Below are 25,043 nucleotides of genomic sequence, written 5' to 3' on the forward strand. Positions count from 1 at the left end.
ACGCGCTATCTCAGAGTGACAGTGGAAAAACCCCAAACCCTGTGGCAGTGAGTCTTTGTGCCCAGGTCAGCTGACTGGGGAACATACTACAGGGCTAAAAATAGCAGTGTCAGTGTTCCCCCTTAGGCTCTGAAACCCAGTGAGGAGGAGGACTTGTGGCACCTTAGAGACTAACAAATTTATTAGTTATTTATTAGTTAATTTATTAGTTATTAATTATTTATTAGTTAATTTATTAGTGCTGCAGCTCACTTTGCTCAAATACATTTGTTAGTCTCTGAGGTGCCCCAAGTCCTCTTTTTTGCGGATACAGACCAACACGGCTGCTACTCTGAATCCAGTGAGGAGGGTGGGTCTCAGGGCCTGGGCTCCAGCCTGAGCCTGAAAATCTGCACTGTTGTTTTTAGCCCCAGGCTCTGAGACGGTGCACCACCCGTTTTTTTTTTTTCTTTGCAGTGTAGACATACCAATACTGTCTGAGATGGACACAACCAGGTACACCTGATCTCATATGACTATTTTTGCACCACCACAGGCATGCATGGAGCTGTACACACAAGTAAGATGACATGGTCCTTGCTCTGAGGATCTCATAATGTTGTTAGACGCAATGCAGACCAAGTGTGGTTCTGGGGGGTGGAATGAAGAGCAGCCAAAAAAGTAATTGGATTTTGTGTTTTGATGTGTGTCTTGTTGCGGCTGGATTTTGAAATACCTTTCAACATCAATAGAGCAGTTTGTGGGCAGGGAGTTTAGCTGACAGGTCAGCTTATGTTGTCTTTCTGCAGCTATATGGTCTAGTTTTTGGCAGCAGGAAAAACTTGTTTTCTTCATTAAAGCACATAGAGATCCCTGGGAAAAAATGCAGGGCTCAGATATAGTCCTTTGTTAAGCCCTTTCATCTGAAGATCACAAAGTGCTTTATAAATATTGATATTTACCAAGCCTTGCAATCCCTCTCCCCCTGTAAGCATATTCATCCATATTATTGTTAACAGGGAAACTGAGGCACAGACATGCAAGTGAGTCACTTGGGCAAATCACTTCATTGTTAGTCAGTGGCGGAGCTGGGATTAGATCCCAAGCCTCCTGACTCTTAGTCTCTTGCTTTAATAATAAGTCTACCCTTCCTTTCCTAAACCAAATAATAAGCACCTCTAGAGGGGACTGTATTGTGCTGTATATGAGCAGGATCAGATTAGGGTTGCTAGGCAATCGCCACTATAAAGGAGCTCAGAGATGCAATAGTGAGAGCTAAAAAGATACCTATAAAAGAAATAAGCAGGAAGTTTTCTCCCCTTCTTGTCTGTCCCCTCTCCTACCACCACCCTTACCACAAGTGATCTACAGGAACAATGATCAGAGTAGTGGATTCAGGACTGGTGCATATAAGAGGAATTCCACGTGGAGAGAAAGTGGGATGATGCAGTATTCAATTGCTATGTAAAGATCCATAATAAGAAATCTGTAATCATTACATAGCTCAGCTTTTCTTGCAGCATTAGTGATGATGTCTGAAAGCTACAGAGCATGAGAGCTCATGTAGAACAGGTGTTTTCAGTGCAATGTGAAGACAGTCAATTTGCAGAACTTGCTGTTGCAAGACTGTTGTGGAAGATGCAACTAACAGAGGTTGTTTTGCTTTCTTCAGGTCTCATAAATGACCATAAAAACATCCATGGAAATGCCCCAGTGCCCTCGCCCTCCAGGACTCCAAGGTGGAGAAATCCCAGGCAGACTGCCTTCAACAGTCAGGGAGCATTCTCTGCAAGATATTCTCAGCAAGCTCCAAGGGATTTCCAGTCACATCAAGGTAACTCCTGGAGGAAAAAATACTCCCTTGTAAACAGACCGCCTGCACCAACACATCATCCTGGAAGCAGTGCATCTGCTAACACACTTCAGGCTTTTGGGAGCCAAAGGAATAGCCAGCCTCCTGGGCCACAGGGAACAGGCTCCGAAAGGCAAGTGGGCTTAGCAGCAGGTGGTATAGTCATAGGAGTCAAACTGCCACAGAGGACTAGCTCAGCCTTGGACAATAGAAACGTTAGTGAGTTGGGATCCCAGCAGGGTTCCTCTATGGTAAAAGTAGCCATAGCTGCTCCAAAAGGAGCTGAAAAGGTTCATGAAAGTTCTAGCTTTCAAAGTGTTGCTCAGAAAGAGGACAAAGAAACGTCTCTCTCTGTCTCCCAGAGTTCATTGCGCCAGCCTGCTGTTGCTGGAGGCAGAGATGATGCAAGCCCAGCATATCCAAAGGAACTGGGCAAACTTCGGACTGCGAAACTGGCTAAAAGTGCCCCTGAGTTATGTGACGTTATCCGTGAAAGTGCCATAGCATTAAAATCCAAGCCTCAGCAGCCTTTAGCTCTTCTTGATCGAGAATCAGGCTGGCTGGTAGCCTGGAAGAAGCCAGTAGCACAGGTTCCAGCTCACTGTAGCTCAGAGCAAGTCACGGCAGGAAGAGATACTTTGAAGGAGCCAAAGACCCTTGGAAAATCTGAGGCGCGCACAAGCTCAGTTCAGGCTGTGACTTCAGAGGTTGGGATAAACCCAGCGAAGAACCAGTTTGCAATACCACACAAGCTACCCAGTTTCCAAAGAGCTGCCTCAACGCCAGTCTCCAGCAAAGCTTTTAAGTTCAGGAAAACCAACTATACATGGGTAGCAAATCCTAGTAAATGGCCCTGTGCTGTAAAGAGATGGACCAGCCCTAGAGCTTCTGAAAGCACTAGAAAGCTTTCTGTGGGAGCAGAGAGAACTGCTAAGCCACTGCCAAAGGGGGACTTGGGAGCAAAGCAGAAGAAATCCGGAGTGCATTTGAAATTGGATGCCTCTCCTAGTAAGTACAAATGGAAAGCATCTAGCCTACAGCCACCTTCTTCAACTTCCAAGTCAGTATTCAAGTGGCAGTCTGAGGGACGAAAGGAGGCTGGAGTCTCCCAGGTTTCCAGAGCCAACTTTGGCCTTCAGACTCTAAGCAACGCATCCATTGGTCATGGCGGGTTGAAGTCCTCTTTCAACGATGCTGCACTTTCCACTTATAAAGTGAAGAGCCGGACCAAAATCATCAGGAGAAAGGGGAGTTGCTGGTAAGTTACTAGTTGTGTGAAGTTCTGTAGCTGGTACTAACCTTCTTTGCACTTCACCTGGGGCCCGTTCCTACTTTCATTGAAGCCCATAGGAGTCTTGCCATTGATGTCAATGAGAGCAAATACTCAAATATTTACATTGTAAGCTCTTTGGAACAGGGACCCTCTTTGTGTTCTGTGTACAGCGCGTAGCCCAGTGGGGTCCTGGTCTGTGACTGGGCTTGCTAGGTGCTATCACAGTAAATTTTGGTTTCACTGATTTGTCCAGGGCCACGCAATAAGCCAATGACAGAGCTTGGGTTAGAATATGGGGGCATCTGGCCCTTACTCCCATGTCCAAGCTTCTCTTTTCATCTGTCTTCTACTAATCTCCCCACTGTGCCTTGGCATCCTCTCCTGGAGAGAGGTGAGGATATCTCCACATGAGTGGTGCTGAGGGGTTTGGGGGGTGAGGTGAGGAGAGTTTGAGGTCTGCTTGCTTATTTCTTTTGCCTGGCTTGGCCTGATCTTCTCAGCCCTCTTAAGAACCTCCTCCTCCTCCTCCAACAGCTATAGTAGGGGAGAGACTGGGAGTGATGGGGGTACCTAGATGTGAGTTGAGATGTCAGAGTGCAATCTCTCTTCATGCTTTCCCAGCAATTGGTCAAATTTGCCCTTTCACCTGGCATTTGCATTGCTCTTACCTAGAGAAGCACCGTAGTTCAGTGGATAAGGTATCAAACCAGGAGTCAGGAGAACTGGGTTCTAATCCCAGCTGTGCTACAGTCTTGCTGCATTGGTGGAGAAAGGAGAGCACAGATAGCTGGGGTTGGGGAGTTGCTGTTTAATACCTTGTGATTCATTTTTAAACTCGCTGGATTGCATTCTTTGCAGTTCCCCAACAGATAAGAAGAGCAACTCCTTCACCACAATGCCCCTGAAAAGCCACTACTCTCTCAGGAAAAGAAACTCCCTGCGGGGAAGACCTGCACCTTTGAAGAGAACCCTGCCCAAGGAGCTGGTGCAGATCACCAAGCACAGGCTATGCAGGCTGCCAGCCTCTAGAATGCACATCCCAGCCAAAGAAGGTAAGAGCTTGGACATGTGGTGATAGAGCTGGAATATTGCATGAGGGGGGACAGTTTTAGGAGTAGGTTCTTGGAAGTAGGAAATGAGCTGCTCGTTCCTCAGTAAAGTAAACCTGCTGATCGCTGTTGTAGAGTCAGTGTTGAGAAGAAAAGACGGCATGGGACTTGAGGCCTTCGCTCCATTTCAGGGCTTTCTCACCAGGTCCCACTTCTGTAGAGCCTTGCATTCCCCAACCTTGCCCCCATGTGTACTGTGAAACCTCCCCTCAGGGCCACCTCTAACTGACAACCACTCTAAAGCTTCCCCTTGCTGTTAGGATGGTTTTGCTGTACTTTCAGTTAAAGACCAGCTTTTACTGGGCAAATGATTGTTTTCAGTAGTGTTGTGGATGGTGGCATAAAGTAACTTTCACTGTGTATAGATCTGTGTGCAGCACTGAGTCATCTTCTGCATGTGTAGGATCAATTCCCTGTCTCTGAACGTATATGAACTGTTGATGGGCCCACATTCCCCAGGGTTAAGATACCTTATTGGTGTGAAAAGAACCTGAATGGTGACTGGTCAATGTCTGTTCATTTTGATTGTGTCCCTCTTGCTCCTTCACCACCATCAGCTTGTCACTCTCTAGATCAGGAAAGGGCAAGGACTGTTCCATGGAAGATCTTTCAGTCTAAACAGACACTCGCAACACAGAGAACTCGCTCAATGGTCAGGAGAGTTCAAATATCGTTGGTCAGTGTAGAGATGGTTTAACCTTTAAACCAATCATGTCTTTGAGTGGGCTAGAGTTTATAGCTTCACAGAGAGAGTGTCTTTTGAAGAAGGACTCAAAGCAGGAGGTGGCAGAAGCATTCTTTGTAAGATTGTATAATCCCTGTCTTTCCATTAGGGAAAAAACTGTGTGTGTCTCATGAGATGCTCATCTCAGCCAGGAAAAATCTACCTGATAACTGCATCATGGTTAGAAACTGTGCGCATGACAGCTGCATCTCTGCAGGGGTAAAGCATGTATGTGTGAGTTGATTTAAACAATCTCAAAGGAATATTAAAGGAATTAAGGTTTAAGAAAGAAATGTTTGTGGAATGGAATAGTGCCCCCTAGGTGGAGCAGCGTTTAGCTGTAAAGCACCTCTTACCCTAGATCTAGCTGCTAGAGGATTTGACCTCCTGCACATGGACATCGTTGTGCACATCTCTCTGTTTTGTAAGGTGGTGTTTCTCTGGTTTGATCACCTGCTGTGTGTGGTGAGATTTGGCAGTTAGTGGGGCAGGCTCTCTGTGTCATTTCTGGCCCGAAAGCTGTCTCCATGACCCTCCTTGCAGAGCAGGAGCTTTCAGATAACCCAGCCCACTGCAGCATTGGCGACTTGCCCGGGAGCCTGAGGGCTGCGCCTAATTTGCATGAACATGGAACAGATGAGATCTAATGGTTCCTGGACTGGACTGGGAGTTGGGAGGCCTGGTTCTGCAACTGACTTCTGTGTGGCCTTGGGCAAGTTGCTTAACATTTCTTTCAATTTTCTCCTCTGTAAAATTGGTTTAATATCTACCAAAGGGGTGTGGAGGGTGGTTGTGTGAATATTGTTTATAAAGCACTTGAGAGCCTCATATGGAAACTACTATACAGCGGCAACCCTTGAAGACTCTTGCTTTCAACAAGTGTGGGTGGGAGGAGATGGGGTAGTGAGGAGTGTGTGCACTTAGCTAGTTGGGGTACAACAGCCTATGCTCTGGCTACAGGAATCAATCTCAAAATGGCTTAGGCCTGAATTTTCTGGAAAATGAATATGCAGTTGCCTAATTTGCATGTGGAATTACTAGGCTTACATGCACAATTGCAGTCACTGCACGTGCAAAAGAGCAGCTGCATATCTAACTTGTCATTTATGTGTGCAGATGCTGCTGATCTTAGACAAACGAAAAGACAGTGAACAGGGTAACACTTCAGGTGAGAGGATCAGGGGTTGTTGGTGAGGAGCAGGGAAGAGTGATTTTCTGCGGAAAGTGTGTGTTTTTTATATATACATATATATTTTTCTGGAGGAATTTGGAGATGTGGGAAGAGGTTGCTTTACAGCTGCGCTCAGGAAGAGCGTGCTAGGTATAGTTGGGAGAGGTTCTGGAGGTAGTGAGACTGCCTGATAAAAGGCATGATGCAGCGTGTGGGAGAGGAGATGTGCATTTAGGTGTACGATTGCATGTGTTGACCATCTGAGCATTTGTGATTGTCAGACACCTGAAAACCAAACCAGTCACTGTGCAGTGGCGTTGAGGCTCGGTTTCTCTCAGTTCTCTCTCTAAATTCTATTGCACCTGGAGAGGCTTTTAGGTTGCTGGAGGCAGGGCACCACTCAAAGGCCCTACATGAAAGGCTTGGGTGGAAAAGATGGTTATGGTACATGGAAGCTGCAAATGGAACCAAAGGTCTCTCTCAACTCACATTGCACCTAGGAAATCAACTTAACAAAGACAGTTCAGCCACAAAGCCTCTTCAGAGATCATCCCCTGAGGGAGAAGGGAAGAAGGATGAGGAGAGTGCCTAGGGCTTTACTGCACGTCAGTGAGAGTGTTTCTGTGGGGGCACAAGTATTTGGTGAAGGCTAAGGGGAGACTAAGGCCATGTCTACGCTACAACCTGTGTCGGCAAAACTGATGTCACTCAGGGGTGTGAATAGTCCACCCCCCTGAGCGACATAAGTTACACTGACATACGCGCTTGTGTGCACAGCGCTATCTTGGCAGGAGAGCTTTTCCTGCCGACACAGCTTCTGCCGCTCGCAGAGGTGGGGTTTTTTATGCCAGTGGGAGAGCTCTCTCCCCTGTTGGCATAGGGCGTCTTCACCAGATGTGCTGCAGCGGCGGAGCTGCAGTGCTGTATGTATAGATATCCCCTCAAGCTGTCGAGAGCACAAAGCAGCAAGGATCTAGGAAAAAATTAACGCTAAAGCTGGTAGCTGGATAGAGCAATGTAACGACAGCTACTTCGTTCAAGTAGTGGGGTCTGCATGGACTCCTCAAACAGGGAGGCAGCTTGTGCTGTACTTGCTCTAGGGATACATACAGTGTTTAAGTCTCCTGAGTTGTTGATCTAGCACCTTTCACCAGCATGATGTTCTCAGTCTCACAAATTTAAAAATTCTTTACAATTCACCTCTTTTTTTTAAAAAACATTCTGCTGCATCCGCTAAGGTGCGGGAACAAGTTTCTCTACTATAGAAGCTTTGAGGGGCACAGCAAGTTCAGTCTGTAGTAATACTTTGCACTTTAAGTGCTCTTTATCCACGGATCTCAAAGCACTCAGGAGGTGAGTACATGAGAAAACTGAGCCACAGAGAAGGGACGTGACTTCAGTGGCAGAACGGGGACTAGGACCTCGCTCTCCTGACTCCCAGTTCTTTTGCTCTACCTGCTGGACATGAAGTTTGATTGAGCCCTTCATTTCTGGAAACCTGGCTTCAAATTCCACAGTGGCTGAGCTGCAAATGACAATGAGCTTGGGGATCTCTCTGTACCTAGTAGATACTTGTCCACGTTGCAGAAGTACCACAAGAGGTGGCATTTTCTGCTTTGGAGAGGTCCAGGACCTCCCTGTCAAAGCTTGCATATCACCTACAAAGATGGTACCTGGTAGTGCTGGTATTGGTCCCCCCATGTAAATCTTACGTTCTTTGGCTAGTCAGATCATTCATGATGGCCCTGTTATTTCTAACTGTCTTTCTCCCAACTCTCCCCAGGGATTGTCCCTGCATGCAGCATTTGTCCTTCGGATAGACCAGCACTGTGGCATTATCTTCTCATTAGCATGGCAAAATGGGGCTCTTTGTGTGTGTCAGTTTTGCTCATGTCTGCCAGCTATGGAGGGTGGCTGTGGAGCCGCCTTTGTAGCACATCTCCCTGTTTTTAGTCACTTTTCAGGGCAGAACTTCACTTTTAAGTAGATGCTCATGAATACCCGTACAAATGCACCACAATTTATTCCAAAAGCTGTCAGTCGAAGCCCATATAAGGATTTCACAGTTAGAAGTGAAAACTTATGTAAAATCCAGACTATAAAGACCAAATGGACTAAACCCTCCCAGTGCCCTATGTCTCCTGAGGACCTGAAGAACAACCACCAAAGACCCATGTATTTTGGAAATACATATTAAAATCCTAGAGTCCTGAACATAGATAAGTGTCATCAAGAAACAATTCTTCATCCTAAAGCACGCAGGCTTTTGTGAATGTGTACAGTGGAGGCATATGCTGTGGTGGTGGTGACTCTGATCCATCCAGAGCGAGGGAAAATAGGGGGCTGTTCAGAAAATTAACCTGTAAGGTTCCTGTGGGGCTTGAGCTTTCCACAAAGTTCTCATGTACATAAAAGGTTGGTACAAGGAGGAGGAAGAAAAATTGTTGTTCTTCACCTGTCAGGCTAGGACAAGAAGCAATGGGCCTAAATTGCAGCAAGGGAGGTTTAGGATGGACATTAGGAAGAACTTCCTAACTGTCAGGGTGATTAAGCACCTGAATAAATTGCCTAGGGAGGTTGTGGAATCTCCAATTATGGAGATGTTTAAGAGCAGGTTAGACAAACACCTGTCAGGGATGGTCTAGATAATATAGTCCTGCCATGAGTGCAGGAGACTGGACTAGATGACCTATCGAGGTCCCTTCGAGTCCTATGATTCTATACCTGCTGCTTTACAGGATGAAGGAGAGAGTTCCCCACCTAGTTCATGAAACTGCTCCCTAACTTTCTTCACCAGGGAAGAATTACCATCCAGTAAAACACCAATCCTCTGTCCTTGAAACAAGGTTGCTAAGAGGTAATAGAATCTGTTCATTTTAGAGACAGAAAAGACTCATTGGGTCGTGTTACCCTGGGGCAAGTGCAGGGTTGCTCCCTGCAAGTACACTTTTTAGTGCTTTGCCCAGTCTTATTTTAAATGTCCCACATGACAGGAGGTCAGACTAGATGATCAGTGCTCCCTTCTGGCCTTGGAATCTATGATGTAACTTCCACCATTTCCCTTGGGAGGCATTTCCTCAGTTCTTATTAGGAAGAACTTGCTCTTTTCAGACCGGTATCTCTTCTTGGGAGCATCTTTTACCGAAAAGGATAGTTCTAGGAGAGCTTGACTGTGTATCTTACTCCCTGGAAATAGTCTCCAGGCAATCAATATAGCCATATATTCTGTAGAAGGACCCTTGTCCTCTCTTCTCCCTCACACCTACAGGCCAGCCTTCCCAACTAATGTTTCCAGCATAAGATAGTAGCAGCATACCAGTGTCTAACCTGGGAACTGCTACCAGAGACAATGTCAGCTTTTCATCTTTGTTGCATCTTTCATCTCCAAAAAGAAAAGGAGGACTTGTGGCACCTTAGAGACTAACAAATTTATTTCAGCATAAGCTCAATGTATCCGATGAAGTGAGCTGTAGCTCACGAAAGCTTATGCTCAAATAAATCGGTTGGTCTCTAAGGTGCCACAAGTACTCCTTTTCTTTTTGCGGATACAGACTAACACGGCTGCTACTCTGAAACCTTTCATCTTCAAGGATCCCCAGTCACTTTACAGTCTCTCTAATCACCACAGCCACCTCTGAAGTGGAATGCAACAGCTGTTGAGCAATATGCAGTAAGTTGACTTAACTGTTTAGCACAGGAAGTGAGGAAGATTCCTGTAGCCAGGTGAAATTTCAAGTTAAATATTGGTAGAATGTAGTCACCTTAATTGGAATTTGGCTAGGATCCTAGGAGTAACACTCCTATTCTTATTAAAAGTGACATGAGATCTTTTAATGTTCACAAGCAGTTAGGGCTCTGGTTTCATGTCTCATCTGAAAATTGATGTCTCCAGTGACACACTGCCCCCTAGTCCTCTGCTGGGATATCTTGGAAATGAACTTAATGTGTTATGTCTATATATCATAGAAACGTAGGGCTGGAAGAGACCTCAAGCGGTGACCAAGTCCAGCCCCCAGTGCTGTGGCAGGACCAAATGAACTGCAACCATCCTTGGCAAGTGTTTGTCGTTTTTTAAAAATAGGCTGGAGAGCGATGGGGATTCTACGGCCTCCCTTGGCAGCTTACTCCAGAGGTTAACTACTCCTGTAGTTTTTTTCCCCCTAATATCTTACCTAACCCTTCCTTCCTGCCGATTGAGCCCATTACTACTTGTCCAATCTTCAGTGGACATGGAGAACAATTGATCCACATCCTCTTTTCAACAGCCCTTAATATTTGAAGATTGTTATCCGGTCCCCCCTCAGAGTGTCTGGTTTTGTATTGTCTAGTCTTACAGCTTTGAGTTGTGGAACTGCATAATTGCCTAATTCTGTTGGAGACCCTGTGAAGCACGCAGTGTTCAGAAAGGTTTCAGAGTAACAGCCGTGTTAGTCTGTATTCGCAAAAGAAAAGGAGTACTTGTGGCACCTTAGAGACTAACCAATTTATTTGAGCATGAGCTTTCGTGAGCTACAGCTCACTTCATCGGATGCCACAAGTACTCCTTTTCTTTTAGTGTTCAGAAACATACACAAGCTGTAAGTCTTCACCTTTTTGTACATTTTTCTTAAAAAATCAACCACAAATTAATTCATAAAAAATGAATCTATACCACCAATTCCTTCATTACAATAGAATTTCCTTTATAAGTATAACTGGGTCCAAAAAGATTATGGAGAATAGGTCCATCAGTGGGTATTAGCCAGGATGGTCAGGGACGCAAGCCCATGCTCCAGTTGTGTCTCAAACCCCAACAACTTGGGACTAGATGGCAGAGGATGGATTGCTCGAAATTGCCCTGTTCTGTTAATTTACTCTGGAGCACCTGGCACAGGCCAGTGTTGGAAGACAGGATATGGAGCTAGATGGTACATTGGTCTGAGCCAGTTTGACTGTTCTTGCATTCTTTATTGGGCTGGAGTAGGAAGATCTATCAAGTACCAAGTCTGATTGATTAGTCTGTGAGAAAACAGCCTGAGGTGCGATGGTTGCAGGTGATAGACCTCAGACCTTTTATTAAGCTTTTTTGGTTTCTAATACTGGTAATTACCATTGGATGAACAAGCATGAATGTGGACATCTAATGCAGATAGCACCATTTGTGTTTCCCTAATGGGACAGCCGATGCCATGCTGTCCAGCAGTACAGGATGTGTTGCGTCTGACTGGGTTTGTGTACAGCCAGGGCACAATCCCACATCCTGAAATGAGAGTAAAGAAAATACGGTGCTATTACTATCAGAACAGTCTCTAACTTGACCAGAGCAGCTCAGGTGCAGTTATTGCCCAGATTGTGCACCTGCCAGAATATATATTAAAAATTAAATGTATAATTGTCGGCATTGTCTAGTTTTCCTGTGGTCTAACAGCTGTACAACAGGAGACTGGGAGTGAGGACTGCTGGGTTCTATACCTGACTCTGCCATAGACTTAGTGACTTTGGGCAAGTTATTTCACCTCTCTTGTGCATTAGCATCATAGGGATGATACTTGCCATGAAGAGTTTTGAGGTTCTAAGAGGTTATTGGTTGAGAGGTGCTAAATCATTCCACTGTCATCCCAATACTCTCAGGCCGCTGGGTGTTGATGACTCTTTTGGTCGGGAAAACCAGACTTGCTTCTCTGTGGAGCTGTCTGTGACGGACCTGGACCACCCAGGTGCAATTGCTGTGTACTGACGTTAGGCAATTCCTTTCCTCCGACTTCCTTTCTCGTGCAGCTGACTACACAGCCTCGACTACACAGCCTCTGAGCTGCAGCGTGAAACCCTGATTGAAGGCCAGGCAGGGAGACCATTTGGGCTCTGACCTGCATCTCATGCAGTTGCTGATCTGAGTAGGGCAATGGTGGCATCGCTGCACCTTCAGTTTGTCTCAGGCTGAAGCTCCGTTCCAAAGTATGCACACCTGTGAGTTGAGCCAGAAACCTCCCAGGATGCTTGCATGATTTTCATGGAAACCGTGAGATCATGTGTCAAGCACTGGAGACATGAACTGCAAGGGTGTTGAAATTTTGAGGAACAATATGTCTTGGGCCGGGTCTGATGGCTTGGTCAGGAATCCTGGGAAGAATGGTGTTGTCCATATACCACCAGGATTTCTAAATTCCCATTAGGAGCACAAGGTCAGATGCATGTCTTTCAGGTGGGGTGGTTCATGCACTTGGGTTCAGAGTCCGAAAGCATGGCCTGTCCCCCGTTCTCCTTTCCCAGATTCACAGAGACCCTGATGGGCAGAGCTGTCAGAATTAGGCCCATGGAATTCTCCTGCCAGCTCTGTTACACAAGGAAGACTGGGTGCCTCCTTTTGAGGCTTGAGTAGCAGATCCTATGTCTCTATCAAAAAGCAACCTTATCCTCTCCCACCTCCAAATGCAAATTCCTCAATGAAACCGATCAGGTCACTCCTTTCCTGAACAAGTTACACAGCTGTTATCTGTATTTGACCCCCTAATTCTCCCTCTTCCCAAATAGGACCACTACCGATCTCATCCAATCGAACCCCAATTCAACCAGAACATCTGTCATGCACAGGTCTAGGGATGGGGGACTAATTCCTGCCTAGCCCCCTGCCACTGAGAGCAGGTAGTGAGTGTGGGTGAGCAGGGGCGCACACATGTTAGCGAGGAAGGTCCATTTTATAGCATCTGGAAAGTCCACAATGAAACCCTGATACCTGATTCCTTCAGCAACTGATAAAATTGTAGGATTCCAAAATTGAAGTGTAAATGTCCCTTAATATTAGTATCACATGTCATGTTTAGGGCATGATCCAGCTCTCCTTGAATTTGTCAGGTCTTCTGTGCTTACTGGGAGGTGGATTTGGTCCCTAAACAGCAATGCACTATGGAGCGTATGTTAGCACCCAGCCTCATGTGTTGCAGGGAGGGAGCTGTAACAGTGTAGTGCAATTGGACGCGTGGGCACAATCGACTCTTACACACAGAGTTCTATATATGCAGAAATCTCATTTGAGAGGTTGTGTGTTGGAATGTGGGATGCAGAGGTTAAAATTTGGTCCTGGATTGGTGTTTCCTCTAAGCATTGACTCAGTGGGACGTTGGTACAGTGCCTAGTGCAATGGGGTCCTGGTCCATGACGAGAGCTCCTAGGCTCAATAGTAATATAAATAATAATGATGCTTCTGTGAGAAGAAGCAGTAATTAATTGCCTTGCATCCAGCATTTTCAATTTAAGAGCTAATGACGATGCAAAGGAGAAAATGGAACATTGTCACAGAATGATGTCGTCTTGCCATTAGATTATCCAAAATAGTCTTTAGCATAAATTCCACATCTGTTATAAATTAACTGTAATATATTAGTCTGAATGGAACATTTAACAAGTGCTCAGTAATTAAGAAAATTCTCCAAATTTAAGTTGCGCTGGCAAGGTTAATACAGCCATGTTGCCTCTCTGGTATAGTTTATGGTCTGGTTATCCAGGTTTTTATAACACTCATCCCTGTGGCGGTATGTTTTCCAAGGCCAGAAAAGACCACTGTGATCATTTAGTCTGACCTTCTGTATGGTGCAGGCCATAGAGCTTCCCAAGAATAATTCCTAGAGTAGATCTTTTAGAAAAAATCCAGTCTTGATTTTAAAATTGCCAGTGATGGAGAATTCTTCACAACCCTGGGTAAATTGTTCCGATAGTTAGTTAATCTTTGTTAAAAATGTATACCTTATTTTCAGACTAAATTTGTCTAGTTTCAATTTTCAGCCATTGGATCATATTCATAACAAAGGGTAAAACATACCTATGAAGGAAAATAGGCAGAGAGACTATTCCATTTATGAAGTGTGGCAGAATTAATGTTTTTTTTTTTTGGATTTTTTTTTTTTTTTTGGTGACCCTTCAGTGCTTAGTCTTGCACTTGTTCCATGAATGGTAGGGTGGTTTTTTACATTTAATTTCCTAGGGTGGGTGGGTTGGTTGGTTGTTTTGTTTGGGAAGAGGGGTGTAAAAAGAGAATCTGTAGATAATTGGCATGCTCTGATTACAAGGTTTTGTGGAGCTTGTAAATGCTTGCTTTGACCTGACTGGAAGCTTGATGAAGTTAATGGAAAGACTCCTACTGAGTTCATTAGGTCTTGTGTTGGACCTTGACTGGCAGCACATCTGTTTTACTCTACAGCTGTTTTCTATAGATGGAAAGGACTGTATAAGTGCAAAAATATTGTTAATATTGTCACTTCTGTATTTTTAATACATGTTTTAAAAATTACGTGTATATGGTTTGCCTTGATTTGAAATGCTTTTTTAATTTGCACTATAACTTCCCAACATTATTTGTCTGTGAATAACTATGGGAGAGTGATCTTTGATTCAGTTCTGGCATGTGAATCACTAAGCAAACTCTCAGGTTTGTTTCAAGTGCAGAATTTTTGTACAAAGCAGAAGAAGCCCAACTTGATGTTTGGATCCTGGGTGGAATTTCCACCAGTCATAAACTGAAAAAAAGCATCTTTTGTCATCTGAGCTAAACTCATTGCATGTAGACCCCACAGAGAGAAAATCATAATAATTATTTGTTTTAACATATTGTCTAGGAGCTCTGGTCATGGACCAGAACCCCATTGTGCTAAACGCAGTATAAACATCAAACAAAATGACTGTCCCTGCTGCAAAGAGTTTACAATGTAAGCATGAGACAACGGATGGATACAGACAGACAGGAGCCCAAGGAAACAATGAGGCGATACTGGTCAGCGTGATGGCAGGGGACTCCCACAGTGTCTTTTAAAAGTAAATTTCCTGCCATTTAGGACACTTTGTAGCTATGTCTCAGTTACAGAATGCATCCGATGAAGTGAGCTGTAGCTCACGAGAGCTTATGCTCCAATAAATGTGTTCGTCTCTAAGGTGCCAGCAGTCCTCCTGTCCTTTTTGCGATGTTTATCTTGTATCCGTGTTCCACTGCAGTGACTTTTTACAGCAAACCGTTAAAACAGTAAAGTAGGGAACTGTGTGTTGGTGCAGTCTGATACCGCAGCTCCTTGGAGTGCTGTTGACGAGCACTGTTCTGATCGGCGTAGATAAGGCTTGTTTGGTCTTCAGCAAACTGGAAATCGGTTTATCCTAAAGAGGACAAGATGGTGTGGATTGTAATTTTATGAATATGCTGTTTTCAGACAGTCTTCCTTTTTTAAAAAGTGACTTTTTGGTAAGATCTGACCGACAGACGCATAATACATCCCCGCTACTACTGTACAAAGGGTTGTCAGCTGTACAGTGCAGTTCTAGAAGTATTCAGATACCCTCGGGCAAGCTAATGCCTCTCTACCAGGTAGTTTTAATTACGGGCACAATCCTGCTAGGGGCTCAGCAATCCCAACTCTAGTTGGCATCCGTGGCATTTGAGGGTGCTCAGCACCTTGCAGGATCAGGTCCTTCGTGAGCTCTGTCCTTTAATGAAAGGAGGGTAAAAATAGTCCAGTGGTTGGAGTTGTGAACCTTTTCTCACCCCTGTAAAATCAATGCTGCTGCTTTCGTTAGTCGCTGCAGTTCTGATACCTTTGTGCAATGCTCCTTTCCCAATGGCATTCCACTCTGCTCAGGCATGCAGTGCAATTGCACAGTCATCTTGTTTCTGTGGTTTATTCTGTATTAATAAATAGAACTAATCTTGTCAAATTAACATTGTTTTTCTGCGGGAGAAGTGGCAGCCATGTAAATGTCAAAGCGGGCTCCCATTTGTATATCAGCCACGACTCTCAACACTTCCTGGCAGACCCACATGTAGAGTGTGTGTGTGTGTGTGTGTATATGCACATCAAAACAGGATTATAAATTACAGGACTTGCTGGAAAGCAAGGTAGCTCTGCTTTTTTTTTTTTTTTTTTGGCAAAGGCTCACGTGATGTCTCCCCCCCTCTGACCTGCAGAGGGCAGTCTTGCCCCTTGTATTCTCCGTAGTCCACCTTTTTCTGGTAATTGATTGCCTAATTTCCTCTTTATGTGAAAGAAAGCAGATATCAAGTAATTTGCAGCAATAACCTGCTAATGCTGGGCCAGTATCAAAACTCCCATGTTCATTTCAAGTGGCAGATAAAACACTAATATATAATTATCCTTGCAAATTGGATTGTTTTAAATAACCAAAAGGCTATGGCCAGGAGAAAACTATCCCATTTCCCTTGAGTTACTATTGCAGCGTAATTGCTGCGTTCAATCAATTTCTCTGGCATTAGAAATTCCATCACAATCAACATTAAGCTTTATTCATTGTGATGGCTAAGAGCCGGGCCATTTCTCCTCTTTTCCTTAACTGGCAAAATTAATCAGGGAAAAGATTTTAAACATTTACCCGTGTGAAAGAGGTCAGCTCTGCCACTATATTGCTCAGCAGATAAGGGGGCTAATAAAAAGAAAATTGAATTACTAATGATCGCCCGGAACAGAGTATATAAAACCTGGCAATCGCCTAGTTCAGGAAAGAGGAGAATCAATTTTCTTCAGACAAGGTGCGCTCATTTTTTATTTTGGCGCATATTATCAGCAATTTAATTTGAAAGTGCATAAACAGGAGGAAACAGTTAGAAAATAATGAGCCTGAGGGTGTAAAATGCTGCAGGATATATGCTGTACACAATTTATTTGGTACAACAGATAATCACTTTAATTGAATTCAAAACTGCATTGTTCAGCAGCAGTGCAGTCTGCCTCTCTTGCTTGTGGGGATTACAGAATATTACAGAGATTCCAGTGAGAGGCTCTTCGGTGTCTCTTTCCCCTTTATAATGTCCCCTCCTAGGCAGGATTCCTTGTTGCCTGGGTTTGTTCACACATGGCCACAGCTACTTGGAGGTGTAATGTTTAAAAGCTGTGAGAAAATCCCCCTTGGGAACGCTGCTTAGGTAGCATTGTGAGCAAGTTTTTAAATAATAATGTCTGTCTTTTGCCATGATTGATAACTTAATGCAAACTCAGCATATAAAAAAGTAGCCCATCGCTTCAACACAGCGTACACCTATCCTCTTAGCAGGTTTTGTGTCAAGAAGCAACGTGCTGAACTGATGATGTATGGATGTTGCTTGTATGGCTCTTACTGTTATTGCTGTCTGCTTAGATGGGGTGTGCATGTGGCTTACACCTGTCTCTTCCCATTGTACTTTACAGCCAGCATTAGCACCTTGTTTCAAAATGGTTCATCTCTTCCCTTCCTTGGGCACCAAATGGTTAGGATCCCACATCTGCATGGTTAAGACAAATATTTATGCCTTGGAAAAGAAGCATCTGAAGGAGTCTATCTAATCTAATTTTTGTATATTTACAATAGTTTTATCCCCACACAATTAGCAGGAGCATTGCAGAATTTCATTCTTTACAGTGATCTGTGGTAATGGGTTTGTTCTGCGAAATTTGAGTTAAATCTATTACTCAAGAGTCAGGCCAATTAACTTTCCCCAAGTCTGGTTCTCCCCATTCAGCTCTGCAAGTGCTGCTTGGTGCTGCTGACCTGCAGCACCTCCTGCTCCTCTAGTCCTGGTCTCTGAGCACAGAAGATCAGTTATTGCAAAGCATTAAGGGATTTGCGGATGGAATGAAATATCCTCAGTGGGACGAGCCTGAGATAATCGGGCTCATTTTGGTAGTGACATAATCCAAATCTCCTGAACTCAAAGGCTAATGTACCTCCTCTGCCCATAGTGAGTGACAATCCAACCTACATAAACTAGTTTTTGTTTAGCAGCTTATGTGTGACACATATGGATGATGAGGAGATAACTTTGTTTAAAAGGGTTATTAGTGGACTTTCTCCAGCTAGATTGCAGGTCCTTGTGATTGCTACCCAAAAGCCTGTACTGTGAAAGGTGTCTCTTCAGCTGTGTCTAGCAGAATCATCTTTTACTCACTGTGCTCCTTTCATTTGGAGAGCAGCATGGAATTGTACTGGTGTGTGAATAATACTGTTACTCAGCATTTTGCATGTTCAGAGCACTTTACAGACATTAACTAAAGAATCCTTACAAGATTCCTGTGAGATGGATATAGTAGGGGGAAATATTAACATTCCTGTTTTGCAAGTGGCAAGATAATGGGAGCCTTGAACGTGCTTAAGAGAGATGGAGAGCTAAAATAGCGACTTGCCCAAGGCAAAGAAGTCAGTGGCAAACCTGGGGTTAGAATAAGGGAATATCCTATGCTCAGCCCACTAGCTGTGCTGCCTTGTTGTACTGCCAAGATCCCAGGATTTCAGGCCTCTCCCGTTCTAAAAATGCTCTGCTTCCCGCGTATAGCTCTCTAAACGTCACAAACTAGAGAACCAGCTTGGTTCTCGGTGCGAACAAAACCATTCCTGTTACCAGCCTGTTCACAATGCTCTGTCAGCTATTACAAAAATTAAAACAGAGCTCTCTAAGAATCATTAACCAAAAGAGAAAACATCTGTTTTTTAAAGGGACACTGCCAAGTTTTTTGTAAAAGAAAAAATAAATCTTTTGTTTTGACCTGATAACCATAAGAGTGGTTCTACACCTCGATTTAATTTTTAATGGAACTTAAATGTATTGGGAAAACAAATCCCTCTGCACTCTTTATCAACCCAAACAGTGTATGTAGCACTGAGCTAGGGCATTAGAACAAGGAAGGGAGTGGGACTCCTAGAAACTGACTGTGGACAAAAGTGAAACTGCATCTGATGAAGTGAGCTGTAGCTCACGAAAGCTTATGCTCAAATTTGTTAGTCTCTAAGGTGCCACAAGTCCTCCTTTTCTTTTTGTCTAGTGTTCCTTATCCAAGCACAGTGAAGTGCAAAATGTGAACCAGGTGTGAAGAGTGACTGACGGGTCAGTTTAAGGGTGGGATTTGGACGTGCACTCAATTGCCATTAATTATATTGGGAATTGGGTGTACATTTCTCTTGGGCAGCTTTGAAAACCTCAGCCTAGCTTTCTAAAATCTTCACACTGTAGTGGAAAGTGGAATTAGTAACAAGTAGCTCTAACAGAGGATTTCTAACCCCTATCCCTTTAACCCTTTATTTCTTTATGTAACGCTTTTTTTATACTTTCTCTAATTTTTCTCCCCATCAATCTATAGTACAAATTTATTTTTATATGTTTTACTTGTGAGGTGACATCCCTGATCATGTTACCAATGAGCGAGGCTCGTGCGATGTCTCAGTAAAATGTTACCAATTAAGTCCAAGGTTATGATCTTTGCCCTCAAATGAGACCCTGGCAACATGTGTAAAACTAGCTGGGACCCCTGTGAGTTCCTGATGTCTTTATTTGGTGTGGTCCATCATTAGTCTTGTCTGAGTGACTAGATGCTTCCTGGAGCTGCTCTGAAGAGTTCATAGGTTTGCTGTTTGAAACCAGCAGGGTTAATATCATTACCAGCCGTGCTGTCAGATACTATGTAGATTGACCTTACTCATAAATCATTATGTTCTCAAATCTCTCCTCTGACTTTCACTGGCTTGTCCTTGGGTACAACTACAGTGCAACCCCTCCTCCTGCAACGTCAGCAAGTCTCAGAGCCTGGGTCTGCTGACTTGTGGGGCTTTCACACTCTGGGGCTAAAAATAGCAATGTAGACGTTCTACCTCTGGCTGGAACCCAGGCTCTGGGACCTGATTTGGGGGGGGGGGGGGGAGGTGCTGGCTAAGTGTTTGTCCCTTGCAGTAGTTGGTAAAAGTTCACATACTTGGCTGTACCCCCAGGACCAGTTCCATCAGTATTAGTGACAGTTTTGGGTTTCTCTGGCATTTACAGGTGACTGTTCCTAAACTACAAACAGCCAGCAGCTGGGATGCTGTTTTGTGATAACTCTCTGAAATAACAGGCTTTTAGTTTTCTATTATTGGAAGCCTGTGTTCCTAAATGGGTGGATGTCACTGGGTCAACTGCATTTTCACCAGTGGTTAAATAATTTCAGGGAATTAGGTGCCCAATTCCCATTGAATTTATTGGAATGTAGCCATCTGATTCCCTTGGGTTCCCTGGAAAATCCCAGCCTAAGTCCTTTGAGCAGAAAAATTCACATGAGGTTGGGGTGAATGAGTGGGGCTGGACTTCATGTGAGTGGAGGAGAGAGAAAGAAGAAGTGTAAAAAGGTAACTTGCCCTTTATAGAGTGTTACTCCAGTTCATCCTTAATCCCCATGTATATTTTTCCTCCCCTTTGTTTTCTAGCTCAGTGGCTTTCTTCCACTGCTTTACTACAGTGTGGGGAGTGCTCCTCTTCCTGGTGTCAAAAAATCCCCTGCCCCCTTTGCCACCCACAGAACTGCATGATTGGGATGAGTTTATATTCTATTAGTAGTAAGCAGGTCTCTGGTAAATGTGTTTATAGGTTAATGGGAAAAATATTTGGCTTTGGAGATGTATGACGTCCTTTTGTTGGCTGTGACCTTTGATATTTTGAAGCCCCTGAGGTAGGGGAAAGCTTTGCTAAGATTTTGATCCTTGCAGGCACTGCCCAGTGTGGAACCAAAATAGAAACCCTCCCCCCAAATCAAAATAGAGCACAAGCCCTTATCACACCAATATGTGCTTCTCGTTGGTCCTGCATGGCTTGCATTGCACCACTTCTTAGCTAATGCCTGTAACTTGTAACTCTGCCAGGTGTTGGAATTGCCCAGTGTAATTCTGGTCATCAGTGGCAGCCAGACAAACACAGGGTGTCTTGCAGTTCTGTTTTAAAATGAAGTTTTGCAAATGTAGTCCTGACTGGCAAAGTACTGTACTAATAAAATTAATTTACATTATAGCTTGCTCTGATAGCGAGAGAAGGCTACAAAGTCTGCTAGGGAAGCTGTTGTTAAAATAACTTTTACAAACACCCTGGAAGGTGAAATTTGCTCATCCACACCATCCAGTACATAATTATGTTTAACAAATACATTCTCAGACATTGAGAACTGTTCACAAACATGAACCATGGCTGAATTGTTCCTGCTGATTAATTTCTCCTGCTCTATTTGCCACTCTACATTGTGCAGAGTGTCTGAGCCTCACTGCCTGTCAGACCCCTTACGTAGAATCTTCAGTTTGTGCATTTGTCTTTAAAAGAACACTGGTCTAGTTGCCCTTTAAAATGTTTTATAGCTGGATATGTTTAAAAAACTAACAACAAAAAATCACACCGCTCCTTGTAGTTTGCAAACTAATCTCTCCCCTTCTTGTGTTTCCTTTACTATTTTCTTTCCCCTCTCCTTTTTGCTTCATCTTCCTGTTTCCTATTGATTGAAAACCAACATGTATGTTAGTATAACAGGCAAGATCATCAGTGATGTTGCATCTGGGTCCCTGATTACTACTGGCAGCCTCAGTAATGAGGTGCATGACTGCACTTTACGGGTAATGTGTATACTTCATGGATATTCTTCACAGCACTTGCAAAACTCCCCAAATCCCATCCCAACTGAAGTGGGCTTGTAAAACCTGGAAAGTTTTCCACGGGGCAGTGTGCTCTGTGCCCTCTTCCTTCCTTTTGTTCTCTACAAAAGAAACAGATTTTAGGAAGCATTTTAAACTCCCCTCCTGTGGTGATTTCCTCAGTGACCTGAGCTCTCTTGAGTTTCTTGCATATGAATCATTGGAGCAGTGTATTGTAACTGAGGATTGTCAGCTCTTCAGGGAAGAACCTGCCCTTATTTACTTGTATAAGGCTGTGTAGAATCTATAGTGCTATATAAATAAGTAGTAAAATTCCTTGAGTATGTAACAGATGCACAAATGCACCTAGTGTGTGCTTCCTAAATACAGGAGTTATTGCATGCAACCTCACACACCATGTTATCCCACCTATTTTGAGGCTCTGTTTTATTTGAGGGGTTAGAGAATCATAACATATCAGGGTTGGAAGGGACTTCAGGAGGTCCTCTAGTCCAACCCCCCCTTCTCAAAGCAGGACCAATCCCCCATTTTTGCCCCAGATCCCTAAATGGCCCCCTCAAAGATTGAACTCACAACCCTGGGTTTAGCAGGCCAATGCTCAAACCACTGAGCTATCCCTCCCCCACAAATAAGTGTACTTCAGTTGTCCTTATGAACAGTGCTGCTACCTGTGAAAAGTCTGGTTTTAAGGGACTTTTTATCTGTTCTTATGCCAGTTAGTACAAACAGACCTTCAAGTTTGCATCTGTGTCAGTTTGTCCTACAACATTATATAGTATTGACTGGTGTTGAAGTGTGCTGTTGTCAGACTCTATTATCTCTGTGCTCTTGGGTCCCTCCTGAAAATGGAGCTGTCTTGTCTTGTGAGGCTCAGTGAATGGATAACTCAAACTAGCCAGGACCCATGTGGAGTATTTGTGGAAGCCCATGCAAAAGGCAAAAGTGTAGATAGTTATTAGAGGATTCAAAGGGGTGACTAGCATACTGCCATCCTTGGATTTAAAAGCTGCTGCTGTTTGTAGGAGCATATGCACATGTTTTGTGGAGGTGCAGGAAAGCATCTGAGTTACGAACCAGGTCCAGAACATGCAACCACTAGCCAGCAAAAACTGTGGAAATAGCCCTCTCGGCAATTGGGCTGCTGTTTGCTGATGGCTATCGCACCTGGGTTATCTGAATATAATGTGCAGCTTAACTCATTGCAATATGCGTCAGACAATCGCTTGCTATCTTCACCTCTGAGTTTTCCAGTTTGGTTGTCAGGCTGAAAGTAAGGCCCTCAGATCAAAGGGCCCAAATACTTTATGGCCGAGGTCCCCAAACTGTGGGGCGCAGGGGTGCAGAGGAAAGTTTGGGGGGGCGTAGCTGGGGCCTGGGCCAGTCCCCATAGGGGCTTGGGAGGGAGCGCCACCCAGTTCTGCTGTTGGCCCTGTGCCCGGGGTCCCAGCTTGGGTTGCCAACCATCACAGTTTCACCGGGAGTGTCCTGGAATCAGGCTCTATCTTCCGGAGGCTACTGAAGCCAAACCAGGAGATTTTTAGATGCTGAAAGTTTGGCGGTGTAGTGGGGCTAAGGCAGGTTCCATGCCACTCCCGAAAGTGTCTGGCATGTCCCTGCGGCCCCTGGCAGGAAGTCTCTGTGCACTATCCCCGCCGCGAGCGCTGACTCCACAGTCCCATTGGCCGGGAACTGTGGCCAATGGGAGCTGCGGGGGCGGCGCTTGTGGGTGTGGGAAGCGCACGGAGCCCCCTGCCCCCTCCCCCCAAAGGGCTGCAGGGATGTGCCAGCTGCTTTCGGGAGTGGTGTGGAGCCAGTGTAGGCAGGGAGCCTGCCTTAGCCCTGCTGCACCACCAACTGGGAGCTGCCTGAGGTAAGCGCCTCCTGTCCGGAGCCTGCACCCTGCACCCCCTCCTGCACCACAACATGCTGCCCCAGCCTGGAGCCCCCTCCTGCACCCAAACTCCCTCCCAGAATTTGCACCCCATGCTCCCTTCTGCACCCCTGCCCCAGGCTCATTCTGGAGCCCCCTCCCACTCAGAGCCCCTTGGCACCACCCTTCAGCCCAGAGCATGCACCCCCTCCTGCACCCCAATCCACTGCCCCAGCCTGGTGAAAGCGAGTGAGGGTGGGGGAGAGTGAGTGATGGAGGGAGGGGGGATTGAGTGAGTGGGGTGGGGTCTTGGAGAAGGGGCGGGGCCTCGGGGAAGGGGCGGAGCAAGGATGTTTGGGTTTGTGTGATTAGACGTTTGGCAACCCAGCCCCAGCCGAAGCTCCGCTCCCACACCCAGCTGTGGCCCCAGCCTCAGCCCTCTTACCCCATCCATGTCCCCTCCTCTCGGAGCTGCTGCCCTGTTTCCGGTCCCAATGGGGAAGGGGGTGCAGACAGAGCTAAGGAGGGGGCGTAAGGTAAAAAGTTTGGGGACCACTGCTCTATGGGATAATTTTGACTATCCCCCCCCACTTCAAGAACTGAGCAACTCCAAAAGTCAACCTCTCCCCAAATGATGATTCTCTTGGCTGGGTCTCCCCATCACCTGGTGAGCTTAATCTAGTGACAATGACTTGGAAATGCTTCTATTGCAGTGCAGCTATTTGCTGAACTATTAGAAAAGAATTGTGCGTTGGGTACCAGCATCTGTGTTATCAGTGAGGAAAACCAAAAGGGTATTTGACATGGCAAGGATAGTTCCATCAGGAATATCAGTGTGTGAAATAGGTGAAATGGGATTTACACCACCATCTGGACATTAACGGGGGCATTTTACCATGCCCCCTCCTTTAGGCTTCTGCGATCCATCATTTCTTTGCTGCTGTGCTGTACTGGCTGTTACATTTTACTACACCAAACACTGTAAAAGGGCATTAGAGCAGTTAAATCTAGAGTCTTGCTTTCATAAGGAAAAAAGAAAATGCTGAATTAGGCAGTGGAAAAGGCAACCACAGCGATACTTTAATCTTGCATAAATTATGAAACGAGAGGCTAGCAATTTTATGTATTGTTAGAGTTGTCCTAATTAATTTTGTTTTAGAACAATCAGTGAGGAAAAAACAAAGTTTTGTTTTTTTTGTATGAATATAGTATACTATTTACTTCCAAAATGGCAGCTGTTTTTTTCCTGACATGACTATATTTTAATTTTATCCTACATAAGTTTGAGATTAATGCACTAGCTTTTCTAACCAAGTACAGTAGAACCTCAGAGTTACGAACACCAGAGTAATGAACTGATCAGTCAACCACACACCTCATTTGGAAGTTTGCAGTTAGGCAACAGCAGAGACAAAAAAGAAAAGCAAATACAGTACAGTACTGTGTTTAAATGTAAACTACTCAGAGTTTAAAAAAAGATTTGACAAGGTAAGGAAACTCTCTGCGCTTGTTTCATTTAAATTAAAATGGTTAAAAACAGCATTTTTCTTCTGCACAGTGTTACCCACACACTCTTAGGGAACCCACCTTTACCTAGTTCCTAGGACTCAAGGGGTAATCCCGTTGATTTAGGCACCCCCACCCTTTCCCAGTTCCTAGGGCTCTGGGCAAAAGGCACCTATCT

At 44.7% G+C, this 25,043-nt stretch overlaps 1 protein-coding gene across 2 annotated transcripts in view; it reads left to right on the forward strand.

Moving 5' to 3' along the window:
• The first annotated feature begins 433 nt into the window (after positions 1 to 433).
• The window catches only part of ZC3H3 (zinc finger CCCH-type containing 3), a 348,388-nt gene continuing 323,778 nt past the window's right edge, over positions 434 to 25,043 (forward strand). The window contains exons 1-3 of one of the 2 annotated variants that reach the window (XM_073329956.1): positions 434 to 559; positions 1,652 to 3,089; positions 3,963 to 4,156. In XM_073329956.1, the coding sequence (XP_073186057.1) occupies positions 538 to 559; positions 1,652 to 3,089; positions 3,963 to 4,156 (1,654 nt within the window). In that variant the 5' untranslated portion in view covers positions 434 to 537. The remainder of the gene's footprint in view (positions 560 to 1,651; positions 3,090 to 3,962; positions 4,157 to 25,043) is intronic. The other variant, XM_073329955.1, reaches the window with a different exon arrangement.

The sequence above is a fragment of the Lepidochelys kempii genome, chromosome 2 (genome assembly GCF_965140265.1).
Source record: "Lepidochelys kempii isolate rLepKem1 chromosome 2, rLepKem1.hap2, whole genome shotgun sequence".
Taxonomy (NCBI): Eukaryota; Metazoa; Chordata; order Testudines; family Cheloniidae; genus Lepidochelys; species Lepidochelys kempii.